Genomic DNA, 22,819 nt, shown 5'->3' on the forward strand with positions numbered 1-22,819 from the left:
CGAGGTGGGTGAGGGTTTGGGGTGGATTCGGATTTGGGGCAGGAGCTGCAGAGGAAAGTGTTTGCTTTATAGAAGTAGGGCTACAACAAACTACGTTGAGAGACGTTTATGCCACCAGTCTTTCACAAATTGAATTTTTAAAAAAATTTGTGGACAGGAATAGTTAGACAACCGAAGGTGAGCATGTCAGCAGAGGTTCTGATGCCAAACAGCTGTCTTGAATGGCATTTTTTTTTCAGAGTTCTCGGGTAGTTGGTTTCTGTATTTTGTTCAGAGACTTTAGTTATAATCAGTGAGAGAAATGGACTATAGTGAGCTTGTACTATTTTGCTGGCACTGGAACCTCCTTTTTAAATATTTTTTGTAGGGTTGTTTGTCTTTTTATTGTTATGTAGTAAGAGCTTTTATATATGCTGATACAAGTCCTTTGGTCAGAAATGTGTATTGTGACTATTTTCTACCGAACTGTGCCTTGCCTTTTCATTTTCTTTTCTTTCTTTTTTTTTGAATTGTACAGAATTATTTATTGTCTCAAATGCCTCACGGTAGCCAGATCCCAGAATCCTCAGGTTTGATAGATGTGGAAATAACTTTGATATATGTGGTGGTGTTTTTTTTTTTCTTTTATGCTGGTTATATTTAGAGAGTATGGCATTTTTTGTTTTATTTTATTGAAATCATATTGGCTTATAACATTCTGTAGTTTCAGGTGTACATTATTATATATCAGTTTCTGTATAAGACTGCATTGTGCTCACCACCAATAGTCTAGTTTTTATCCATCACCATACAAATGTGCCCCTTTACTCCTTTTGCCCTCCCTCCACCCCCTTCCCCTCTGGTAACCACTAATCTGTTCTCCTTATCTATGTGTTTGTTTATCCTCCACATATGAGTGAAATCATACCGTGTTTGTCTTTCTCTGGTCTGGCTTATTTCACTCAACATAATACCCTCAAGGTCCATCCATGTTGTTGCAAATGGCACGGTTCTTGTCTTTTTTACGGCTGAGTAGTATTCCATTGTATATAGATACACCACATCTTCTTTATCCATTCATCAGTTGATGGGCACTTGGGTTGCTTCCAGGTCTTGGCTATTGTGAATAATCCTGCAGTGAACATAGGGGTGCATAAATCTCTTTGAATTGTTGATTTCATGTTCTTTGGATAAATACCCAGGAGTGGAATAGCTGGATCATATGGTGTTTCTATTTTTGATTTTTTGAGAAATCTGCATACTGTTTTCCATAGTGGCTGCACGAGTTTGCTTTCCCACCAGCAGTGTATGAGGGTTCACTTTTCTCCACATCCTCTCCAACACTTGTTATTTCCTGTCTTGCATTCTGACAGGTGTGAGGTGATATCTCATTGTAGTTTTGATTTGCATTTCCCTAATAATTAGTGATGTTAAACATCTTTTCATGTGTGTGTTGGCCACTTGTATATCTTCTTTGGAAAAATGTCTGTTCATACTCTTTGCCTATGTTTTGATTGGGTTGTTCATTTTTTTGTTGTTAAATTGTTTGAGTTCTTTATATATTTTGGAAATTAAACCTTTGTTGAATATGTGATTTGCAAACATTTTCTGTCAGTTGGTGGGTTATCTTTTCGTTTTGTTAATGGTTTCCTTTGCTCTGCAGAAGCTTTTTAATTGAATGGCATTTTTGCTTTAGAACTCTGTTCTTGATAGCGTTGAGATTGGTCGAGGATTCATATTGGAAAATGTACTGACTAGTACCTATGCTGCCTTCTGTCTCAGCATAGCAGAGTGTAAGATGGTGTTGCCAAATGGAGGCTTGGCCTTGGAATTCTTCTTTGGCCCATTTCTCCTGCAAACAGTAACTATTGTTTTTTAAGTAAATAGTAGGTGTATTTTTTAGTTTATGGCTGTAGTAATTCAGTAATGACAAGTATGTGTTTGTATGTGCTCTTCTGTTTGCTTCTTGCACCAAACATCCTCCAGCTGTGGGCCTTTTCCTTCTCTGTATGTAAAGCCAGTAAACAAAACCAAAGCCATGGGAAAAGGGTAAAAAGAGCAGCAGAAAGGAACACTCTCTTTTGTGAACAAGCCTGCCACTGGCTGAATTTTAAAGAAAAGTTGATGGATCTTTTTCTCTTGCCTATATTAATGGAACAAAGCACTGATCCTGGGGCAGAAAGGGGTCCTTCTCTATCTTGGAAATAAATTGCATCCTCGTGCTCAGGCTTCTACCAGAAGATGAGACCTCTACGTCTGATTCTAAGAAACGATAGGTTATAGGAAAAAGAGGAAAGAAAAGCAAACGTCTGTCTCACAGGTTTGCCTTTAAATTGTCCTGTTTTCATTTCATCGTGGGATACCAACTTGTAACTTACTGGTGAAGTCTGCTAGGCTGGGTGTCTGCATCTATTTTTATCCCACACGATACCCTGGTTCAGAACAAGGCTGCTAGTCGCCTCGCAGAGCTCCTGTGCACACTTAGGCCTGAAGCGGGGAGTTGGGGAGTTGAAGCAGCTTTTCCTTGAGAGGAATCCAGGCGGGATCATTCAGGGGAAGGTGACAGCAGACGGGAAAGGCTGGACTCTCAACAAGCCGACTGTCAGGGCAGAGTGAGCCTCGGAGAATAGCAACTGCCCTGTGCCGGAATGCAGAACTGACCAGGGAGGCTGGGCAGGGCGGTGTCTCTGGGACAGAGCGGGGCAAGGACACGCACAGCCGGGCACAGCCTCTCAGCTGACTCTCCATGTCAGCATGAGCAGTTACCACTGGGCAGTTGGCACATCAGCCTATCAGAATTCATGGGAGGTGATTTCTTAGGTGAAATTCTAAAGAGTTAAAGGATGAATTTGGACAGCGGTGGAATGGATGACATCATGAGTCAAGAATCCCCACTGGATGTGGAGGGGAATTCTAAAAAGGTAAGAGGGAGAGCTCTTTTGTTTGTAAACAATCGGACCATTTTTCTAAGTGGAGAAAGATCACCCTTGAGGAGTGGCCAAATTCCACACTCAGTGGCCATTGCCGTCAATATATTCAGGAAAGCTAGAAGCGCAGAATTAAATGCATTAGCTAGGAGAGCTCTTCTTTCTGCTTTTCCCAGCTTGTGTTCATTAATATATTATAGCAGTAACTGGAATACACATGTTGATATTCAAAGTTGAAAAAGTTTTATTGTGCATTTAGTTGCTAGGCAGGCTTTTTATATAAAGGAATAATTTCTTAAATTATTGACATTGTTGACACTTCACCTGCAATAAATAATTACTAGGATGTTTAACCTAAGTTTGACTTTTTTAACAATGAAAAATATAAAATTTTACTAAGAGAAGTGTGGGGTTTTAAAAAATTGATAATTCTTTGCTTGCCTTTTCTTTTGAAAGTCAGTAAATATATTTTTAGCATGTTTTCTATGGTAATTGTCTGGTAATAACAGGCCCAGGTAAAAATAGCTTTAGTTATATGAGTCAGGTCATGAAACTAAACTACAAGTATATGCTTTTCTGTCCACAGAAGGCTAAACACACACTGTGTCCTCCCCTTATTATCCTCCCTGAGTCAAGTGTAGGTCACAACACAGCACGGTATGAAGAACAGGCCCTTCCGTCACGGACCTGGAGAGCAAGACCTCTTTCCCCTCAGAGGCAAATATCAGTTAACACGGTCTCCTGAAAAAGTAAAACTTGCTGCTAAAATGGGGCTGGCCCCGTGGTGTAGAGGTTAAGTTCAGCACGTTGCACTTCAGCGGCCTGGGTTCATGGGTTCAGATCCTGGGCACGGACCTACACTGCTCGTCAGCCATGCTGTGGCAGGCATCTCATGTACAAAATAGAGGAAGACTGGCACAGATGTTAGCTCAGGGCTAATCTTCCTCACCGAAAAAAAGAAACACAAAAAAAACTCGCTGCTAAATTTTTAATTTGATCAAATATGTCACTAACTTTTTTTTTTCCCCAGAGTGAGATATAGAAAGAAGCTTCTATCTTGATAGATCCTTAAGTATAATGATATACTATATGGCCCTTTATATCTTATATACATTACTGTATGTATGGGTCTGTTTTCAGTATGTACTTTATTTCTTAGAGCGTTCACTGTAGTTGATGTTCTTTCTCCGGAAGCTGAAACTTAAATATGTAAAAGAGGTTTAAATGACTGGTCATGTGGCCCTGTGTGGTTTTTGTCCCTCGTGATCCCCGAGAAGGGAACAAGTGCCCAAGGTGCTAAGTGCACAGAATCCTGAAACCCTGACACTCCTCAGCTGTCCCCTCCGCCAGAAGCCGGTGTGCAGACCAGGCTGGGCACACCCAGCTGTCAGAGTCTCTTACCCAGCCCAGCAGGACTAGTGCACGGTTCTCCTGCCACCTCCACTTTCAGGGCCAAAAGACTGTCATGGTTTTCTTTGTGAGACGCAGAAGTGTAGGTCAGTCTGCACTTAGGGAAAATGAAAGACATACTGTTGCTAATGCGATAACAATAGTGTTAAGGACCACTGTAGTTTTATCCCGCGCGGAAACTGAGAGAGACCCAACGCCTGGAGGGAGTGAGTGCTGATGCGCTGCGCTGTGGAATCTGTGCTCTCACTAAGGCAGGAGAAGGCCACACGTGGTCTCGAGAAATCGTATCCGAGAGGTTGCTACAAAAGACCACCAGATGAAACTTCTGGATATGCGGGATGGCCAGAGATCAGTCTGTATCGCTCTGGACCCTGAACATGAGCATTGTTCTCTGGTTATTTCAGCTTGTAACTTCCTTTCTCAGGCAGAGTGCTTTCAAATTTATGCATGTCATGTTTATGAAGGTGTTGATTAATAGTGTACTATGAAGGTACAACATTGATAATTGTATCACGAACTTCTAGTGAACCTGGGCAACATATGCTTTCTTTAAAATATAAACAATAGGAAAACAGTTAACTAGTATAAAAATCACTTTTCCCAATTAGAATCTTCCTTTTCTAAGTTTTTTTCTCTAATAATTTTGCTGTGTGATTAAGTAGAAAATTAGATGCCATTAAGCAGTGGTCTGCAGGGTTTTTTGACCTGGTATCCATCAGTAAAATGTCTTTGAGCCTGTGTCTCTAACATACATATATTTTCTTCATAAATTATACAATAAACCACTGTAAAAATGTATAATGCATGTATAAAACATATACACAAATAGATATTTTAAAAAACAACTTGTTTAAGTATAAATAAAAATAAAAATTTTAATAATTTCTTCTCTCACCTCCTGTCACTTTGAGGTTAGTTGTCAAACATAATTGGAAAATTGGTATACCCCTGGTTAGGTACAATAGAGTTTCCTATACCGATTGCACTTATAAGTACCACATGCGTATAGGGATGATTTTGCAAGGTTGTTTTCGCGTCAGACAAACAGCCTTCAGGAGAAAGGTCACTTGCTGATGACTAAAATTAGATTCCATCGAGGCAAAGGAAGGAAAGGAGTAAGCATCTGTTTCTTTTCCTTGGGGAAGGCCCTGATGGTAAGAAAGATATTCTATTAAGGACCTCTGGTTAATTCAGTAGTAGTAGTAAAACTATCAACAGAAAGCAGATCTTAATATTTAGGAAGGAAAGCCTGCACCCTGGCAGAATCCGAGGTGTGTATGTTGAGGCCATTATTGCCCTGCCTTTCTGAGCAACCTCTGACCTCTGGTAAAGACCCCACAGCTGAGGTGCTTCGGGATCACCGTGGCCGGCGACATGCGGGTCAGGGTCCTAATTCCTTCGGCCATCACTCACCAAGAGCCCTCCTGTGTGCCTGGCATTGTGCTTGGGGCCAGGATCACAGAAGGGAGACTGGGCTTTCCTGCAGGGAGCTTACAGTCCAAAGCAGGAGGCACAGCAATCAGCTGACGTGGAATTGCTGCTGCCTGGAAGAACGTTCACATTGCCTGTGCGCACCTAGGAAGTGTAGAGCCTGTACTGTCTCAGGGCCAGGGAAAGATCCAGATTACACCAATGGAGAGAGAGAAAGGAAAGCAAGAAAATGGAACAGAGAAGACAGCAGAAGACTGGCTCCCACTTTGTCCCAGAGCAGAGCAAACACAGGGAAGCAGGTCTTGCCTTCTTTTCCCAGGCTGCTCTTTGCAGAATAAGGAGCTGGGGACAGGCTGTGTGTGGTTGGAGGGCAGGAGGGCCGGCTCGCCGAGCTTTGTTGCTCCGAGGTGCTGTCTTTAGCACTCTGCATCCAATTAGGGTGAAAGATTAGGGAGGAGCCCGTGAAAAAACTAAAAACCTGGACGGAACAATATTTAAAGTGAAGCCACAGCTGCGCCTCATGTTTCTTTTAAAAGGTGAATGGAAACGACTGCTTGAGATAAACTGCAGTAAACAGGAAGACAGAATGCCAGCTGCCGTTCCAGACAAGAGCCCTGCCCTCCCCACACAATTACTGAGGAAGAGTGGCGGTGACCTCCATTAACCCTCCGTCTTCCTATCTGTGCGGGCTGAATACAGCTGAAGAACTATTCAGTTCCTGAGCCCTGGAGCCTAGCCCCATCTCCTCATCCGGGGACAGTCTCTTCTGCTTTCTGGGCCGGGGGCTCCTTTTCTTTCAAGGGAGGAGTTGGCCTGGTTGGTCTTAGACATTATAAATCTGAAGGCTCGTGGTGCCTAGTTCCAGGTTCTCTCCATCGTTTCACCCTGTGGCACACCTCGGTGAGCCAGCGTGCTCAGGAATGGCTCGTTTCAGGTAACCACAGTCTCCAGTTGTGTGGTTTGTGAATCATATCTCAATTTAAAAAAATAATCCAACCATGTGTGATTATTTTTTTAAATTGAGATATGATTCACACCATAAAATTCACCATTTTAAAGTGTACACTTTGATGGTTTTTAGTGTATTCATAAGATTGCGCAAACCAGTACTATATAACTCCAGAACATTTTCATCACCCCCAAAAGAAACCCTGCGGCCATTAGCAATTACTCCCCATTCCCCTCTTCCCCCTCAGCCATTAATCTACTTTTTATCTTTATGGATTTGCCTGTTCTGGACATTTCTGGTCTCTTTTATCCTTTTCTACACTCTTCTCACCAGCTTACTCCACCCCTCCCTTGAGCATTAGCAATAGCTGCCATTTAATAAGTTCCTCTCAGGGTTGGGCACTGTGCCAAGTACTTTCTCTGTAGTATTTCATTTAATCCTTAAAAGAACCTAAAAGATAAGTAGTAGTATCTTTTTTCAAAAAAATAAACTGAGGCTTAAAGAGTTTCAATAACCTACAGTAGGAAGTGTCAGAATCAGGATGTTAACTTGGGTCTTCTTGACCCCAGACCTCCTGCACTCCTGCCTCCTTTCTGGTCACGTGCCCATGTCTGGCTCTCTCGGTTCCTGAGTCCACCCTGACTCGGGAGACTGAGTCCACCAGCCTCCTGGTGGTGGCTTGGGGTTTGGCTGTTTCATAACATGCAGGAGGTGTTTTGGGCTGTTGTGTTCTGGCACTGATACTGAATGACTGTGATGGTTTTACAGACTTCTAAAATGGTACCTGTTAAAAATAGAGTCCCCAGATAACATTGCCCTGTGTTAAAAGGTACACTAGTCCTCCTCATCCAAGGTTTCAGCTACTGCGGTCAACCCCAGTCTGAAAATATAGTAGAATAAGATATTTTGAGAGAGAGGGAGACCACATTCACATAACTTTTGTTACAGTATATTGTTATTTGTTCTGTTTTACTAGTTTTTGTTGTTAATCTCTTCCCGTGCCTAATTTATAAATTAAACTTTATCATAGGTATGTACGTGTAGGAAAAAACGTAGTATATATAGAGTTCAGTACTACTTCCCCGAGGATAAGGGGGGACTAACTATGGTCTCTCTAGGCGACCATTTGAGAACCAGAGAGAGCTCAGGATGCTCCTCCCAGCAGTTTGTGTTTTGGATACACTGCTCACAGGGGAGGAAAACTTGAGTTTTGAACTGTATCCCTTTAGGATTTAATGTTGGAACGCTTCCACTGCAGCAGGCGTCTTTGTGGACTGCCTCTTGGGCTCCTGCTCCTTCATCAAAGGCCCCATTCCGCCAGTAAGTGGCTACTGCATTTCAGCACCTAACAAAGGTGTTGGTTAAATACCTTTGCTCCCGTCCTTAAAGATTAGCATATTCAAGTGTTAGGGACTCTGCACAACAGCCCTTCTGCCTGCCTACTTCTGTTCATATCGCCTCCCTGTAGCATGAGGAGAAGGAATGCAGACGATAGGCAAAACCATCCTCAGGGCTAACTAATTGTAAACAAACATCTCCATCCTCTGAGCTGGCATCCCAACGCTTTTGATGTTGGCCAGTTCTCAAAACAGGTGTCAGAAGGCCCTGGACCCTAGAGTCCTTCCCCTTGGCTGCCCATCCTGGACTGTAGGTTTCCAAGGCCGGCTCTCCCATGAGTACTGATGCTGAGCAAGCTGAACACAGGTCTCAACATTGCCTAACAGCCCAGCTGACACCTCGTCCAGAGGACTTGTTTAGGCAGATCGATGCAAGGATGCAAAAATAAGAGATTTCAATAGCATTTCAGGAAACCTTTCTGGACAGTTTAGTGTAAGTGTCTGAAATGGCGAATGTCGAAAATACAAACTGAAAAGAAAATGTCCAGACTTTGTATCCATTCAGTGATAACAGTGGAAAGATACCAGGTTATTTAACTTATATTTCTACTAATAATTGAAAGGCTCTTCCCAGGGGATAAAATAAGATGCAAGAACTTGAAATAACTTCCATGGTGCCAGTATTTATGCACTGGCATTGAAAAGCATACCATTTATTTTCTTATAGAATATTGTTTTCATATTTTGATCTTGTAGTTGTTTCAGTGACAAAATAATTAGAAAGTAACGTCAGTACATTTGGGTTTTCTATTTGATTTTTGTTGTTTTAAAGAACATTAATAAAATTTGCCTAATGAACAAACAAGTTCTGTGCTTCTGGTTCCTGGTATTTGAGAGCCTCAGCCTCCCCACACTGGCCTGTTGCCCCCAGATGTTGGAGTAAAGCTGTGTTTCTTCCAAGCTGAGGAGAGAAGTGAGAGTGACTCCCATCTTGCTAAAGGAAGAGTGCTTCTCTGTAGGGTGCTCCCGGATCCCAGCTGCACTCCCTGGTGGATGCGGCTAACGGCCGTCATGCCGGATATCACTAGGCAGTAGATTGCATTGAAGCAAGGGGATCATTAATTGCTTCAAAACAGGCATCCTGGCAAGGCCTTGGCAGAAGCCAGATGGCTACAAATGAAATCCACCTGGATCCAGGGCCTGGCCATTCCACATGGAACAGATTTGTGCTCAGTTAAAGAGGAACCAACTCTGGGTTTCATCTAGCTACTTGATCTGTTAAATTGTTTAAAGCCATGGCTCCCAGAGTGTCTGAGCCAGCCGCATCAGCATCATCTGGGTGCATTGTTCAAAATGCACTTTCTCACCCCCACCCCAGACCTTCTGAATCAAAAAAATAGTCTGTTTAAAAGCCCTCCAGGTGATTCTCAAGCATACTCAAGTTTGAGAACCCCTGGTTTAAAGAAACTTGTGACGAAGAGAGGGCCACTTCATGTGTGGGTGTCCACCTATGCAGTTCTCCACTTTGCACACTGGTGTCACAGCAACCTCCTGGCATCCTGAGTCCCTTTATGGGCCTTGGGGGACCAGTGTTTTCATCAGCTTCTGGAATAATGCAGCCCCAGTCCTCAGGAAGATTTTCCTCAGCAACACCTTTCTTTTCTCTTTCCCATTGGTGGAAAGTGTTTACTTCATTGCTGTCACAGGCATCTCCTGCTGCCTGTGTATATAGCACCAATGTAGAAGAGGGAGAAAGAGTGTTCAAGCCCTTGAGGCTTCTTAAACTTAGAGAGGACCTTGTGTGAGGCATCTAACCCCTCACAGCTCCTGGGGCTTGTTAGAAATGCAGAATCTCAGGCCCTGCCCCTGAAGGAGAGTCTGGGTCTTAGCAAGATCCCCAGGTGATTCATATGCGCCCTGAAGTGTGAGCAGCACTGACCAGGGAACAATTCAGCAGTGCAGACAGGAGGCTGCTGGAAGTGGTACCTTCCAGGGTTCGTAGTGAATTGAGTACTGAGACAGCATTCTGAAACAAGCACGTCCACTCGTCGCAGGTTCTGTCAGTACCATGTGAACAGGTGAAGTAAGAAGCAAACGGAGCTGGAGAGGCCAGAAGGTCAACCCAGGGAAGAGACAGAGGACAGGAAATCGGAGGGTCCGGTGTGCTTTCCCCACTCGCCTTTCCCACAGCTGAACCGTGTCCAGGCCTGCTTGTTGCTGCTCCCAGCCTACACTTGCGTGTATCCCCACGGCCCCATTGGGCCACTCCCAGCAGTAGGGTCCTCTGAGTCTCTAGGCCGAGCGTCTTTCAGTATCTTCCTCCTTTGGGGAGCTGAAGGAACCCCTTCCTCTTGGCCAGACAGGCCCTTTCCGGCTCCGTGGGTTTCGTTGTCTGTGCAGGAGTCAGAAGGAAGCAGCTGTTTGCAGTGCCCTGAGCACCAGCTGGCTCTAGGTTTAGTTTTACGATGTTATTTCCCAAAGTGTTCCTGAGAACCCTAGTGGCCCCACAGCTGCCCCCACAAAAATACAGTTTGTTAATTAAATAAATTTTAGAAATGCAGAAGATACCCAATCTTCAGCTTATAAATTTATGTGCAAATTGCTATGTGAAAGACTAGAGGGCTCCTGCTTCAGACACCAGAGGTACCGAGATGCTACTAGCAAGCAGAACTGGGCAGAGGGACGAAGGCAGGACCTGAGGGGTCTCAGGAAGGTAATTGATGTGCAGGATGGAGACCCGTCACAGCCTGAAGAAAGTGTGGAAAGGACTTTGGGAGGTACTGGGTTTGGAGATGGACAGTATCTCCCCAAACAAAATATTCTGCTTTTTATGTCATTTACCCACTACCCCTGTTTGATCTTGTCAAGTTTCGGGCCTTGCAGCAGAGCAGTGGCGCCGTGCGGAGGCTGAGCCTTGGTGTGTGGTGTCTGAGCGTGCCCTGTGGGCTGTGTCCTGAGGTGGCAGCTCGCATCGCCCTCGGAAGCCACTGTGAGCCTTGTCTGCCCGGGCGCCGGGTGGCCATAGGGAATTCAGCGGCAGGAGAGGACAGTGGGGAGTTTCTAAGTGCAGGTTGACTTGCATCCTGGTCCTGCCTCCTTTTCTGTCTCACAGTGGTGAGCACTGCTCCTCAGTTGTCCTTCTGCTTTTTGCTAGCATTGTCAATTTTAGATGTTTTACAAGGGTCTTTCCCAAGACCGTTTTAGGAGTGGACGAGGCTCCCCTTACCTTAAACGCAGCCAAACAGTGTAGCTTTGAGTCAGCCTATCTCTTTTCCTATTCCTCACCCTGGGGCATCTTTGGCCTTTGGGGAGTTGGAAGACATAATTGCCCTGCAGGTATAATTCCTTAGAGAACAAAAGAACTTTGAAACCACACACACACACACACACACTCTTACACATGTGGGCCACCAAAAGGAAATTAGTTTCCAATTGTTGAATTTTAAGAGAAAAACTGTTTTACTAGTTAGTTGAATCATAGTTACTTGAAACATTAGAAATCGCATTTGTTCCAAAATGAAGATTGAGCAGTGGTGTCGAGGAAAGCGGCTCTGAGGAGAAGGTATTTGCATTGCAAATATTTGTGGTTATGATTGGGCCTTGGAATGTGTGCTTTGCAGTCAAGAGTTTTCTCCTTTTCTGAGAAAGCATCACATCTGTATCAGGGAAGACAATCCATCAGTCTTTAAGTCTCACCCTGTGTTCCCAACATGGCGTCCACCATTATTCCCCTAGGCACCTCACTGGTCAGTGTGGAGGAGCAGAAAGACGGACTTGAATCCTGGCTAACAGTAGAGTAACCTTCCTTCACCCTCTGCTTCCTCACCTTCAAAGCAGTAATTGTTGGAGGATTAACCATAATAGATACCATTTATGGCAGATTTACGTTACCATGGGCCAGGTACTGCTGCTAAGGAATTTACGTAAATCTCTCATTTAATCCTCCAGTATCAAGTGAGATCCATTACCTTTGGACTGGGAAGGGCTTCCCAAGCACAAAGCCATCAAGGACAGGACAGAAGAAGCAGGCTATTGACTTAAGTACATAACACTTAGGTTTAAAACTCAAAAGGACTAAATACCTTTAATATAAAACTTTCAAAACTCTCAGACCTTTATAGAAAAGTAAGCAAAGCTAGGAGTAATTCAGAGAAAAGCAAGTACAGTAACTAAAAAACATTTAAATATTTAATCTTACTGGTAATCAAAGAAATTAAAAAGAATACCACTTTTTGCATATCAAATTGTTACCAGATACATACCCAGGTTTTTTAACCTCTTCATGCTCAGTTTCAAAATTAAAAACAACAGCATTTTTTTTTTTTTCAGTGAAAATCCTCAGTTTTAGCCAGGATATAGTGAGAGCTGTGCTCTGACGTGGCTGGTGGGCATGTAAATTGGAAAAGCTTTTCCCTGGAGCAATGTGACAAAATGTGTCAAGAGCCTCCACAAATGTTCACCCACAGCTGATTTGGTGATTCTGCTTCCAGGAATGTTCACACTCAGCTGATCTGGTGATTCCACTTCCAGGAATGTTCACACTCAGCTGATCTGGTGATTCCACTTCCAGGAATGTTCACACTCAGCTGATCTGGTGATTCCACTTCCAGGAATGTTCACACTCAGCTGATCTGGTGATTCTGCTTCCAGGAATATTCACACTCAGCTCCACAAATGTTCACACTCAGCTGATCTGGTGATTCCACTTCCAGGAATGTTCACACTCAGCTGATCTGGTGATTCCGCTTCCAGGAATGTTCACACTCAGCTGATCTGGTGATTCCGCTTCCAGGAATGTTCACACTCAGCTCCACAAATGTTCACACTCAGCTGATCTGGTGATTCCACTTCCAGGAATGTTCACACTCAGCTGATCTGGTGATTCCGCTTCCAGGAATGTTCACACTCAGCTCCACAACTGTTCACACTCAGCTCCACAAATGTTCACACTCAGCTGATCTGGTGATTCCACTTCCTGAGGAAATCGTCAGACAAGGTGGGCATGGGTTATGTCAAAATGCTAATCTCTAGGTTATTTTTAATTGGATACAACCCAAATGGCTAACAATAGAAGGTAACTCCATAGGATAGAATAATATGCAGCCATTAAAAATTGTGTTTTTAAGGAATATTAAATATGATGGAAATTGTCAAAATAAATAATATCTCAATTTTATAAAGAGGAAAAATATACATAAGATAAAAAAACTAGAAAGAAATACACCAAAAGTACCAAAATGTTACAATGATCTGTGTCTAAGTGGTGGGATTATGGGTGCTGTTTATATTTTTTATACTTGATTTGTTCAATGGGATCCAGAAAGAGAGAGAGAAGGGGAGAAGATTGTGTGTTATAAAACAGCTCTCTTTAAGCTCTTAATAAAGTATTCGGGTATAAAGATTGTAATTAATGTAAATAGAGATATTTTTCAGGCCTTCCCCCATATCTGTCGCTCTAGCAGACCCAGTAAATCAAGAGAGAGAGATGTGGAATCAAGGGTGTGTTCACACCTCACATTCAGGGTAGGTGTTTTCTTTAAATAAAGCCTCTTCCAGACCCAGGCTAATGTGGAACACCAGCATGTTGTTGAACACTGGTTATTAACATTCACGTTATTACCTGCTGATTGTATGTTTGGATATTCAGTTCCACTCGACAGTTTTCTGACTACAGAGGAGATTGGGTGAGAATCTCTTTTGTCTATTACATGGATTGAGAAATAGCTTCACTGACTACACTAAATCTGCACAGCAGATTTTGGGATTTTGCAATGAGTTTGTTATAAAGATGTCAAGTGATGGCCTTCTGTTTTGGCAGGACAATCGCCAAGTACCGGCCCTGCATATTTGGAAGGGTGGGTTGCTTTAATTAAGGCCCCCAGCAGCACAGTTGCAAGTGGTTAGTGAAATTAAAAGCATTCTTGCTCCCTTTACAACCTTATGGGCACCCTCTCAGGGCTCAGTGCTGTGCTAGCCCAGGAAACAATAGGAAATCAGCATGTGTCTGGATAAAACCAGTCTTTCACTTTGTGGCTGTGTTGCACAGACACCCACACACACTGTAGCTCCTCGTATGACACAGTTCCATCAGTATATGCCAAAATGGAAGGATATCTGTGTAGACAGATATAATTGCTAAGTGTGGAAGTTGAAGGATGCTTATGGTGTCCAAGGATTAAAAAATGTTAGAGAAAAGAAGAGAGATGAGCTTTCCTTGAACTAGAAGTTCTCAATCCTACTGAAACTAAACATCTGGTGCTAGAGCCTGGGGATGTGTACTTTACATTTGATCTTAGCCAAAAGACTGAGAAGCAGTGGGAATGTGTATTTCATAGACTCTCCAGGAAATTCTGATGCAGCCTGTTGAAGCTGGCAATTGGGAACCACTGTCTTAGCAGAACTGTGCTGTCATATATTTTAATCTGCACTGTCCAGTATGGTATCCACTAGCCACCTGTGGCTGTGGAGCTCTTGAAATGCAGCTAGTGTGACCGAGGAACTGAAGTTTTAATTTAAATTAGTTAATTGTTAATTCAAATGTAATTAGCCACATGTGGCTTATACCACCATGTGAGACAGAGCAGCCTTAACCTGCAGTCTGCTGCCCTTCACTTGAGGGGAAATGAAGCCATGTTTCAGCCCGCTCTTCCCACAGGTTGTACATTTTACCACACTGACACAGTGATGCTCAGATGATGGCTCAGAGATTTCACATGTAACTTCTGGGGACTGGTGATGTGCTCCAGAACCTTCTACCGGGAGAATCAAGGGGCCATCATGGCTTCCATAGCCACATCCAGTCATGTGAGCTGGGTTTTGTAATATAATTTGCTCAGCATAGTCTTCTACCCCCTGCTCAGAATGTAAAATGGTGCTTCTCACAGCCTTCATCATCCCACAAAACAGAACACCGAAACCTCATTCTCACCCCAGGATTTCTCACCCATTATGTTTGTTTTTTGTAGTTGTTTTATTTTTAACTAAGGAAATCATTTGTAATCTTCTCTCCTGTTGTTTAAAGGCTTTAAAAGTTCAGCATGGTGAGTTTTTATGGGACTTTTATGAAAAGCCAAGTGTTGTAAACATATCCAAATTATCACAGTAGTGTAGTTTACCAAGTTCTTTTCCTGTGCACACCGACCTGACTGCCCTTCAGAATATGAAACAGATGGGCCAATTCGAGTTCTCCAGCTACTCCAGACACGATGTGAAGGTTTCTCACATTCTCAGCCTGGTAAGACCAGGATAACTCTTGAACAGAAGCAATAGTCCCCATCAAGACCACAGGCTAGGTACAGGCAGGGGCTGGGTCTGTCCGTCCTTGGCTGTGCTCCGGCACGCTAGTGCGACACCTGCCATCTCACAGAGGCTTGGTGCCTGTTGGTTGAATGAATTAATGTTCTTGCCGTAGAGAAAGTGGGCTGAAGGGACAATGTAAGGAAGAGACGATAAGATCCAGGGAAGGGCCACATGTGAGTTAAAAGCGATTTGATTTAGGACAAAGTGCTTGCCTCCACAGCTTGACTCGGTCATATCTGGCAGGTAAGAAGAAGAAAGATGACAGCGCCACATAATCTGGATCTGTCTTGGTGAAGACTGCTGGGTACCATGATGGTGATTTCCTAGACCAGTGATCACAAAAGGCTCTGAAGAGTTGAAAGTGCCCGCAGAGGCGGAACCAGGAGAGACCAGTTTAATTTCAGCTTTTAATAATTCAAGTGGTCTTGTGCTGTGGCTATTTACTTTTCATCTAATGTTACAACTCTAAGAAACTTAGCAGTTAGACTGCTTATGGTTGCGATGTATCTGCCCACTTATCGGCATTTTTTTTTTTTTCCTGAAATTTTAGGCACAGAAAAATGAGCGAGAATCTATCCGACAGAAGTTGGCACTTGGAAGCTTCTTTGATGATGGCCCAGGAATTTATACCAGCTGTAGCAAAAGTGGGAAGCCAAGCCTTTCCTCTCGGTGAGTGTTCTTTTAGTTGATTTTCTGATATGTGCCTAATGGTTTTTGTCATCTGACTATATGTCTAATAAAAGATATCCTTTAAATTCTCGGGTATTTTTTTTTCCCCATAATACTACCACCTTTATTTGAGTTCTAGACAGACCGCTCCCCACCTGTTTGTTGGGTTTGTTTTTCAGTTTTTGTCCAAAAAACCAAAAACTTTTAGTTTTTGGCCCATTTGCCCAGCCACTTAAGGTCAGATTTCTGTATTTCATTTTTTTTTTGGACACAATTCTGATTTTGCACTGTAATGGAGGAATCAAGCCACACTCTTAAGCCAGCAGATGCTTAGAGAAGTGTGGCAGACCACCAGATTTCCCATTAAGCAGTCCCAAAGTATCCAGCATCACCCCTGACACATGGGACTGCGGTGAATCCCAGTAACTGAGAAATACAAGCCCCGCTTTGATCTTTCAGTGTTGATTACAGTGCTTAACCTGACCTCCAGGTGTTTTTTCTTTATCTTAATTTATTTCAGGATTTCATTGGTCATTTGTATAGCTTCTAATTCCAATTAAAATTATAATTTACCTAGAAAACAAGGCTGTAGACCAGAGCTTCTCAAATGTTAATGTGCATATGAGTCACCTGGGGATTTTGTTAAAATGCTGATTCTGATTCAGTAGGTCTAGGTGGGACTCAAGATTCTGCATCGAACAAGCTCCCAGCTGATGTCCATGCTGCCAGTCCACAAGTCACACTTTGATTAGTGAGGGTATAGACAATCTGCAAAGTTAACTCCTCATAGTACAGGTATTCTGAGTGATTAAAGCACGTAGAACGTTGTTTTAATAAAGGTGTAGTAACTGGAGACTTGGCAGTGCTCTCCTGATGCCTCCCCAAATGTCTGTTTCTTCTTAGAATGTCTGTGTCTTCCTTTGGGCTCTCTAAGAGCAAATATTCCCTGTATAAATATTAGATATTTTGACCATGTTGAGCCAGGTGTGGGAGACACATGATAGCATTCGTGCATTCATTCAACCAACAGATTTCCACTCTCTCCTTCATGGGAGCCTGGAATTAGACACTTTACCATCTGTTTAAATCTATTCTATCCAGCTTTCAGTAAGCCTTGTACTTTAGTCTGATCCTTCGAGATTCATCTAAATCAGCAAAAATCAGAAAGTGCACACACGCTCATGTATATGCATATTTAGGAGTCACTGCAGGTGGGTTAGTCCATCAAGGCAGCAGCTGTAGTTTGGCTGTACATGTTACAGCATCTCTGCCCCAGCCGGGTGCCAGCCCAGTCTCTTAGGTCCCCTTGCTCTTCTCCTGTGTCTGTCCAGAGCCGGAAGGTCAACCTTGCCCTTAGCTGTGGAAGCAGCTCTTTGCCCTCCCAGTGGGATGTGGCAGAAGAGCTCTGGCCCAGGGACGTGGAGACCTGAAGATGAGTCCTAGTCAGCTTCTGATTTTGAGACTTTGAACAGTTTACTTAGTTTTACCATGCCTCAGTTTCCTCATTTCTGTAAAATGAGGAGATTGGACCATATAGTCTTACAAATCTCTGCTACTTCTCTTGAATATTCCCCAAAGGGCCAAAAAGTTTTCTTCTAGAAACCCCATCTCTGTGCTCAGCAGTGTCATATCTATCTGGTCCGAATGGGAGGTTTTTGTTTTAAAATCAAAGTTTTATTTATATATATGTATGTCTGTCTGTATGTATGGCTTTGAAAGTAAAATAGAATTAATAATAACTACAAGGTGTATAATGACAACACAAAATAAAAGTAACAGTCCCCTGTCCCATCACACTCTATCCTTGTCCCACTCTCCAGGAACAATAACTTTTAACTCCTTGGCTATTTCTTCTAGTATTTACCTACATATCTCTAAGTAAAATGCTTATCTTCTTAGCTTTTACTTTTAAATAACTATCTATTGATAACCAACTATAGAGAATTGGGATTTAACTCTCTTATAGCCTTCCCAGACATATGTATTTAATCCTCCCCATTCTCCCTTTATAATTATTTCACAATTTGGGGTCAAATACCTGTTCAATCTTTGCAGTATTAAGATCTTATATTATTCACACTGAATCATGTAGTCAACTATGATTACTTGGGAAGTGTCATTGTTTCTCCTGAAATTAAAATGGCCCCATTTTCCCTTTTGCCAGTCTATGGTTTTGACTGCTGTACTCTGTTCCACTGTGTGAATACATCACAGTTCATTCAGCCACTCTTCTGATGATAGGCATTGGGTTGTTCCAAAGCTTCTGCTCTGGTAAACAATGCTGCTTATAATTATAAACATTCTCGTACATGCCTTCTGCTGTCCATGTGCACGGGTTTCTCTTTGGTGTACATCTAGGAGTGGAATTATTAGGAAAAACATAAATGTTCACATTTAGAACATAATGCCAAACTGTTTTCCAAAATGATTCCAACAAGTTACCAGAGTTTCAGAGATCCTTGTGGATCCATAGCCTTTCTAACACTTGATATTGCCGATTTCTTTTACATTTTTGTTAATTGAATGGGTATTAAATGGTATTTCATTGTGTTTATTAGACATCTTTGTTTTCCCTTCTATGAAACGTCTATTTGGGTCTTATGTCTAGATTTTTAGTGGATTCTTTGTTGGTTTGTGTGTGTGTGTGTGTGTGTGTGTGTGTGTGAGGAAGATTGGCCCTGAACTAATATCTGTTGCCAATCTTCCTCTTTTTTGCTTGAGGAAGATTGGCCCTGAGCTAACATTTGTGCCCATCCTCCTCTATTTTGTATATGGGACGCCGCCACAGCATGGCTGGATGAGCAGTGCGCAGGTCTGCGCCCGGGATCCGAACCTGCGAACTCTGGGCCGCCGAAGCAGAGGGCATGAACTTAACCACTACGCGACCGGGCCAGCCCCCCTTTTTGCTTTTTTTATTGATTTATTCAAGTTCTTTAGTCATGATGCTAATCCTTAATATGTTGGATGTATTGCAAATACCTTCTCCCAGGTTGTAACTTGCCTTTTCACTTCCTCGATGTATCTTTTATGACCAGAGGTTCTTAATTTTAATATAGTGATTTTTATCTAACTTTTCTTTTATAGTCAGTGCTTTCTGTGTCTTGTATACAAAAAATCTTCTTCTAAGCCAAGTTCCAAAAGACAGTAACCTAGATTTCCTACCAAGAATTGAAAGTGCTGGCTTTTTTTAAAAGTCTATAATCAATCAGGATTTGGTTTCTTGATTAGAGTATGGAGGAGAAGTCCAATTTCATCTTTTTCCATACACCTGACCATTTCTCCATCATATTTATTAAACAATCCTTCTTTTAGTCAGTGATCTGGCAGACCACTTCTGTATATACTGTACACTAATGGGAATACATTCTTTTCATTGGTTAGTGTTTCTATCCCTGAACTAATACTATTCAGTCTTAATTACTATAGCTTCAAAGTAAGCCCTGCTATGGTCAGGCAAGTCCCTCTCTTTACTCTTTTTTTACAGAAGTGCACTGCCTTTTCTTGCTTTTTTATTCTTCCATATAAATTTTAAATCATCTAATCATGTTCAGCAAAATACTCTCTTGGGATTTTGACTGGAATTTCATTGAATCTATAGATCCATTTAGGGGAGAATTACATTTTCACAATATTAAATCTTTCTATCAATGAACATGGCCTGTCTCTCTTTTATTTAGATCTTATTGAATATTTCTTAATAGGGTTTTATAATTTTCCATTTAAAGATACTATATATCTTCTGTTATATTTATTTCTAGATATTTGATATTCTGATATTATCTTAAATTCTCTTTGATAATGCTTTCTCATTGTTTGCTGCTGGTGAACAGAATTGCGACTTACTTTGTATACTTTTCTTATATCTAGCCACTTTGTTATTATTGCACCTATTATTTCTCTACTCTTCTATTATTTCTAATAAAGTTTTCTATAGATTCTTGGGGATTTTTAAACAATATTATCTAAAAAATAGCGGCTTTAATTATTGCTTTCCAGTCCTCATGTCTCTGGTTTCTTTCTTTCCTTTATTGCACTGGGTAGGCACCCTAATATATTGAGGATTAAAAACAGTAGTAGTTGGAATCCTTAGCTCATTTCTCATATTAAATGGAATGCTTCTTATGTTTCCCCGTATAAGATGATGTTAATTTTATGTTTTCTTTATGAGATTAGTGCTATTCCCTCATACTCATAATTTTTACTCATAAAAAAAAGAATTTTTATCATGAATGGGCATTTAACTATATCACATGCTTTTTCTGCTTCTGTTGAGATGATTATATGATTTACTTTATTAATCTATTAATTAAAGAATTACATTTACAGATTTTTGAAATATTGAACAATTCTTGCCTACCTAGTATAAACCCAAATTGGTTTGGGGTATTATTTTTTTCAGACACTATGGGATTTTATTTATAATATATTGTTTAGGATTGTTACATTTATATTCATGATTGACATGGGTCTGTTGTATTCTTTTCTTGTAACATTTTTCTCTGGTTTTAGTATCAAGGTTATGCTGGCTTAAAAATGAGTTGGCTACTATTCTCTGTTTCATATTGTCTGAGAAAAGTCTCCATAATATTGGAATAATTATCTGAGCCTGGTGTTTACTTTGTGAGTTTGCTTTAACTGCTTCCATTTCTTAAATGGCCGTAAGATTGTACACACTTTTTGTTTCTTCTTGAGTGAATTCTGATGAGTTATATTTTTCTAAGAATTTGTCCATTTTGTTTGTTTTCCAAATTTTTGGCATGATACTTTCTGATTTCACCAAGAGTATTAAGTTGGTTAAAATGTTTTCTTCTGATTTCTACATTGTCTGTTATCTTTTTCTGAGTTTATTTTTTTCTTTGTTTTGACCTCTGTCCGTTAATAATTAAGTGTAAAACACTAAAAGCTATTTGTAAACTCTCAGATTGGGGCTTGGTGATGTCTCCTAGAGAGAATTTCCCTGACCACCCACTTAAAAAGTCAGCACCCAATGTACCTGTCACCCTCCCTCCTCTTACCCTGATTTGTTTTTCTTTGTGGTCCTTATCACTACCTGACATTGTGTTATATATGTTTGAGTCCATTCTTTGTCTTTCTTTAGCACTAAAATATAAACTCCAGGAGAGCAGGTCTTTGTCTATTCTGTTCACCACCATAACTGTTGATTAAAATAGTGCCTAATACGTAGTCAGTCACCAAATATTTGTTGAGTTGATGAATGGTGAACTTCATTTTAGAATAGTCAGATAAAAACACAACTATTTCATTAGGGTACATCCAGTTAAAAGTATCTAAAGCTCTTTTCTCTTGGACTGTAAGTTGCTGTGGAGAAGAACTCCCAGTTTCATCCTGAGGCGTTTTAAGCCTGGCTGCCAGTGTTTTAGACTCGAGCAGGGGGATGGTTGAAGCTCAGCGTGTAGGATTTCACTTAATTCCCTTGATTGCATTAAGGCGCTTCATTGGCACCTCAGCTGTGCCTGAGTGTGCCCCAGTCTGGAGCGCCTCTGAGTCAGCCCCTCATAGTAAACTTCCTCGTTCTGCCAGGCCACAAGTGGACAGGGCAAGTTAGAGGGTCTAGGTAGTCCTTTCAGTTGTTCAGCCTTTCTTTGTATGCAGTCCTACCCCACTCCCTGCCTTCAGATGTACCTGAGCTCTTCCAGGATTCTGCAGTGAAAATGTGTGTGCTTCCTCCAGCAGCCTCCTCCTGTAGTCACCTAGCAGATTGAAGTAGTTAAGCAAATGCCTCTCATCCGTCTGCATTTTATCTTCCAAAATTATTCCACACTTTTTTTTTGTGCCATTGTCTCCCTTGCCATTTTCTTTATCCATGTAGATTTATATTTTCTTTCTTCCTTTAATATTATTTTAGTAGGATTTCAGAAGAGAGAGTAGATAAAAATACCTGTGTTCAATATGCCATGTTTAACTAGAAGTCTCATGAAAGTTTTCATTATTTTTAGCAGCAGAAATATCTTCTCAAATAAAATCCTGTGCAGAAACCCTGTATGTCAAACAAAGCAGTCCTCCTCTGGTTCAGGAAGACTGAAGGAGAGGGAGAGACTGGGGTACGCCTGTCCAGAAAATGCCGCCTCCATAGTTTCCCTTCAGTGCCACTCTATATCCTCCATCTTCCTTCCCCTGCAAGCCCCCGAAGCCCACTTGAAACTCTTCTGGCAGAGCAGAATTTGAAAATCACTGAATCATCTACCCCCTTGGAGACATAGTGATCTAAACACATAGGTATTTCACAATAGCTCTTAACAAGCTACACTTGTTGACTCCCCATAAGGAAGATGATTTATACCCTGTTCTTTCAGATGTTTCTGTCTCCACATTCTGGGATGAGATCATCCTCTGTGAGAATACCATGACTTTTTGGATCTCTCATAGGATGATAATGAGACTTAATGTTTCTAAGAAATATCACTTCATCTCTGTAAACTTGAATTTATCCCTTCAAAGACTGACTGTTCTTCCCCTCATCAGTAATAGTAAGGAGAGCAGCCTTAGGAAATGTTCAGTCGAAATTGTGTGACCCATATTACCCATGCCTATGAGAATTAATTTTTTTCTAATATATTACAATCCCTGAAATTCTTCATTGAGCTAGAAATACCTTCCCTCTTACTTACAAAAGTACTGGAGGGACGTTAGAACTTTGAGGTCGCCAATATGGTGTTCCAAAATGCATCTGAGCACGTGTGTTGAATTAGTGAAATAATCAGAACCAAGTGAATCTCACATGCATGTACTACTCTAAAGAGCTCAGTGCTCAATTTTAAATGGGGCTGAGGACTAATTTTAAGTGGCCAAGCAATGGA

General features: G+C 41.6%; 1 protein-coding gene across 8 annotated transcripts in view; it reads left to right on the forward strand.

The window, feature by feature from the left end:
* SCHIP1 (schwannomin interacting protein 1) overlaps positions 1-22,819 on the forward strand; it is a 128,324-nt gene that overhangs the window by 83,921 nt on the left and 21,584 nt on the right. For 6 of the 8 annotated variants that reach the window (XM_058556473.1, XM_058556472.1, XM_058556470.1 and 3 more), the window contains one exon: positions 15,883-16,001. In XM_058556473.1, coding sequence (XP_058412456.1) covers positions 15,883-16,001 — 119 coding nt within the window. Of the gene's footprint in view, positions 1-1,861; positions 2,901-12,381; positions 13,030-15,882; positions 16,006-22,819 lie in introns of those variants that run through there. The other 2 variants (XM_058556476.1, XM_058556477.1) reach the window with 2 other exon arrangements.

Source organism: Diceros bicornis, chromosome 15, assembly GCF_020826845.1.
Source record: "Diceros bicornis minor isolate mBicDic1 chromosome 15, mDicBic1.mat.cur, whole genome shotgun sequence".
NCBI lineage: Eukaryota > Metazoa > Chordata > Mammalia > Perissodactyla > Rhinocerotidae > Diceros > Diceros bicornis.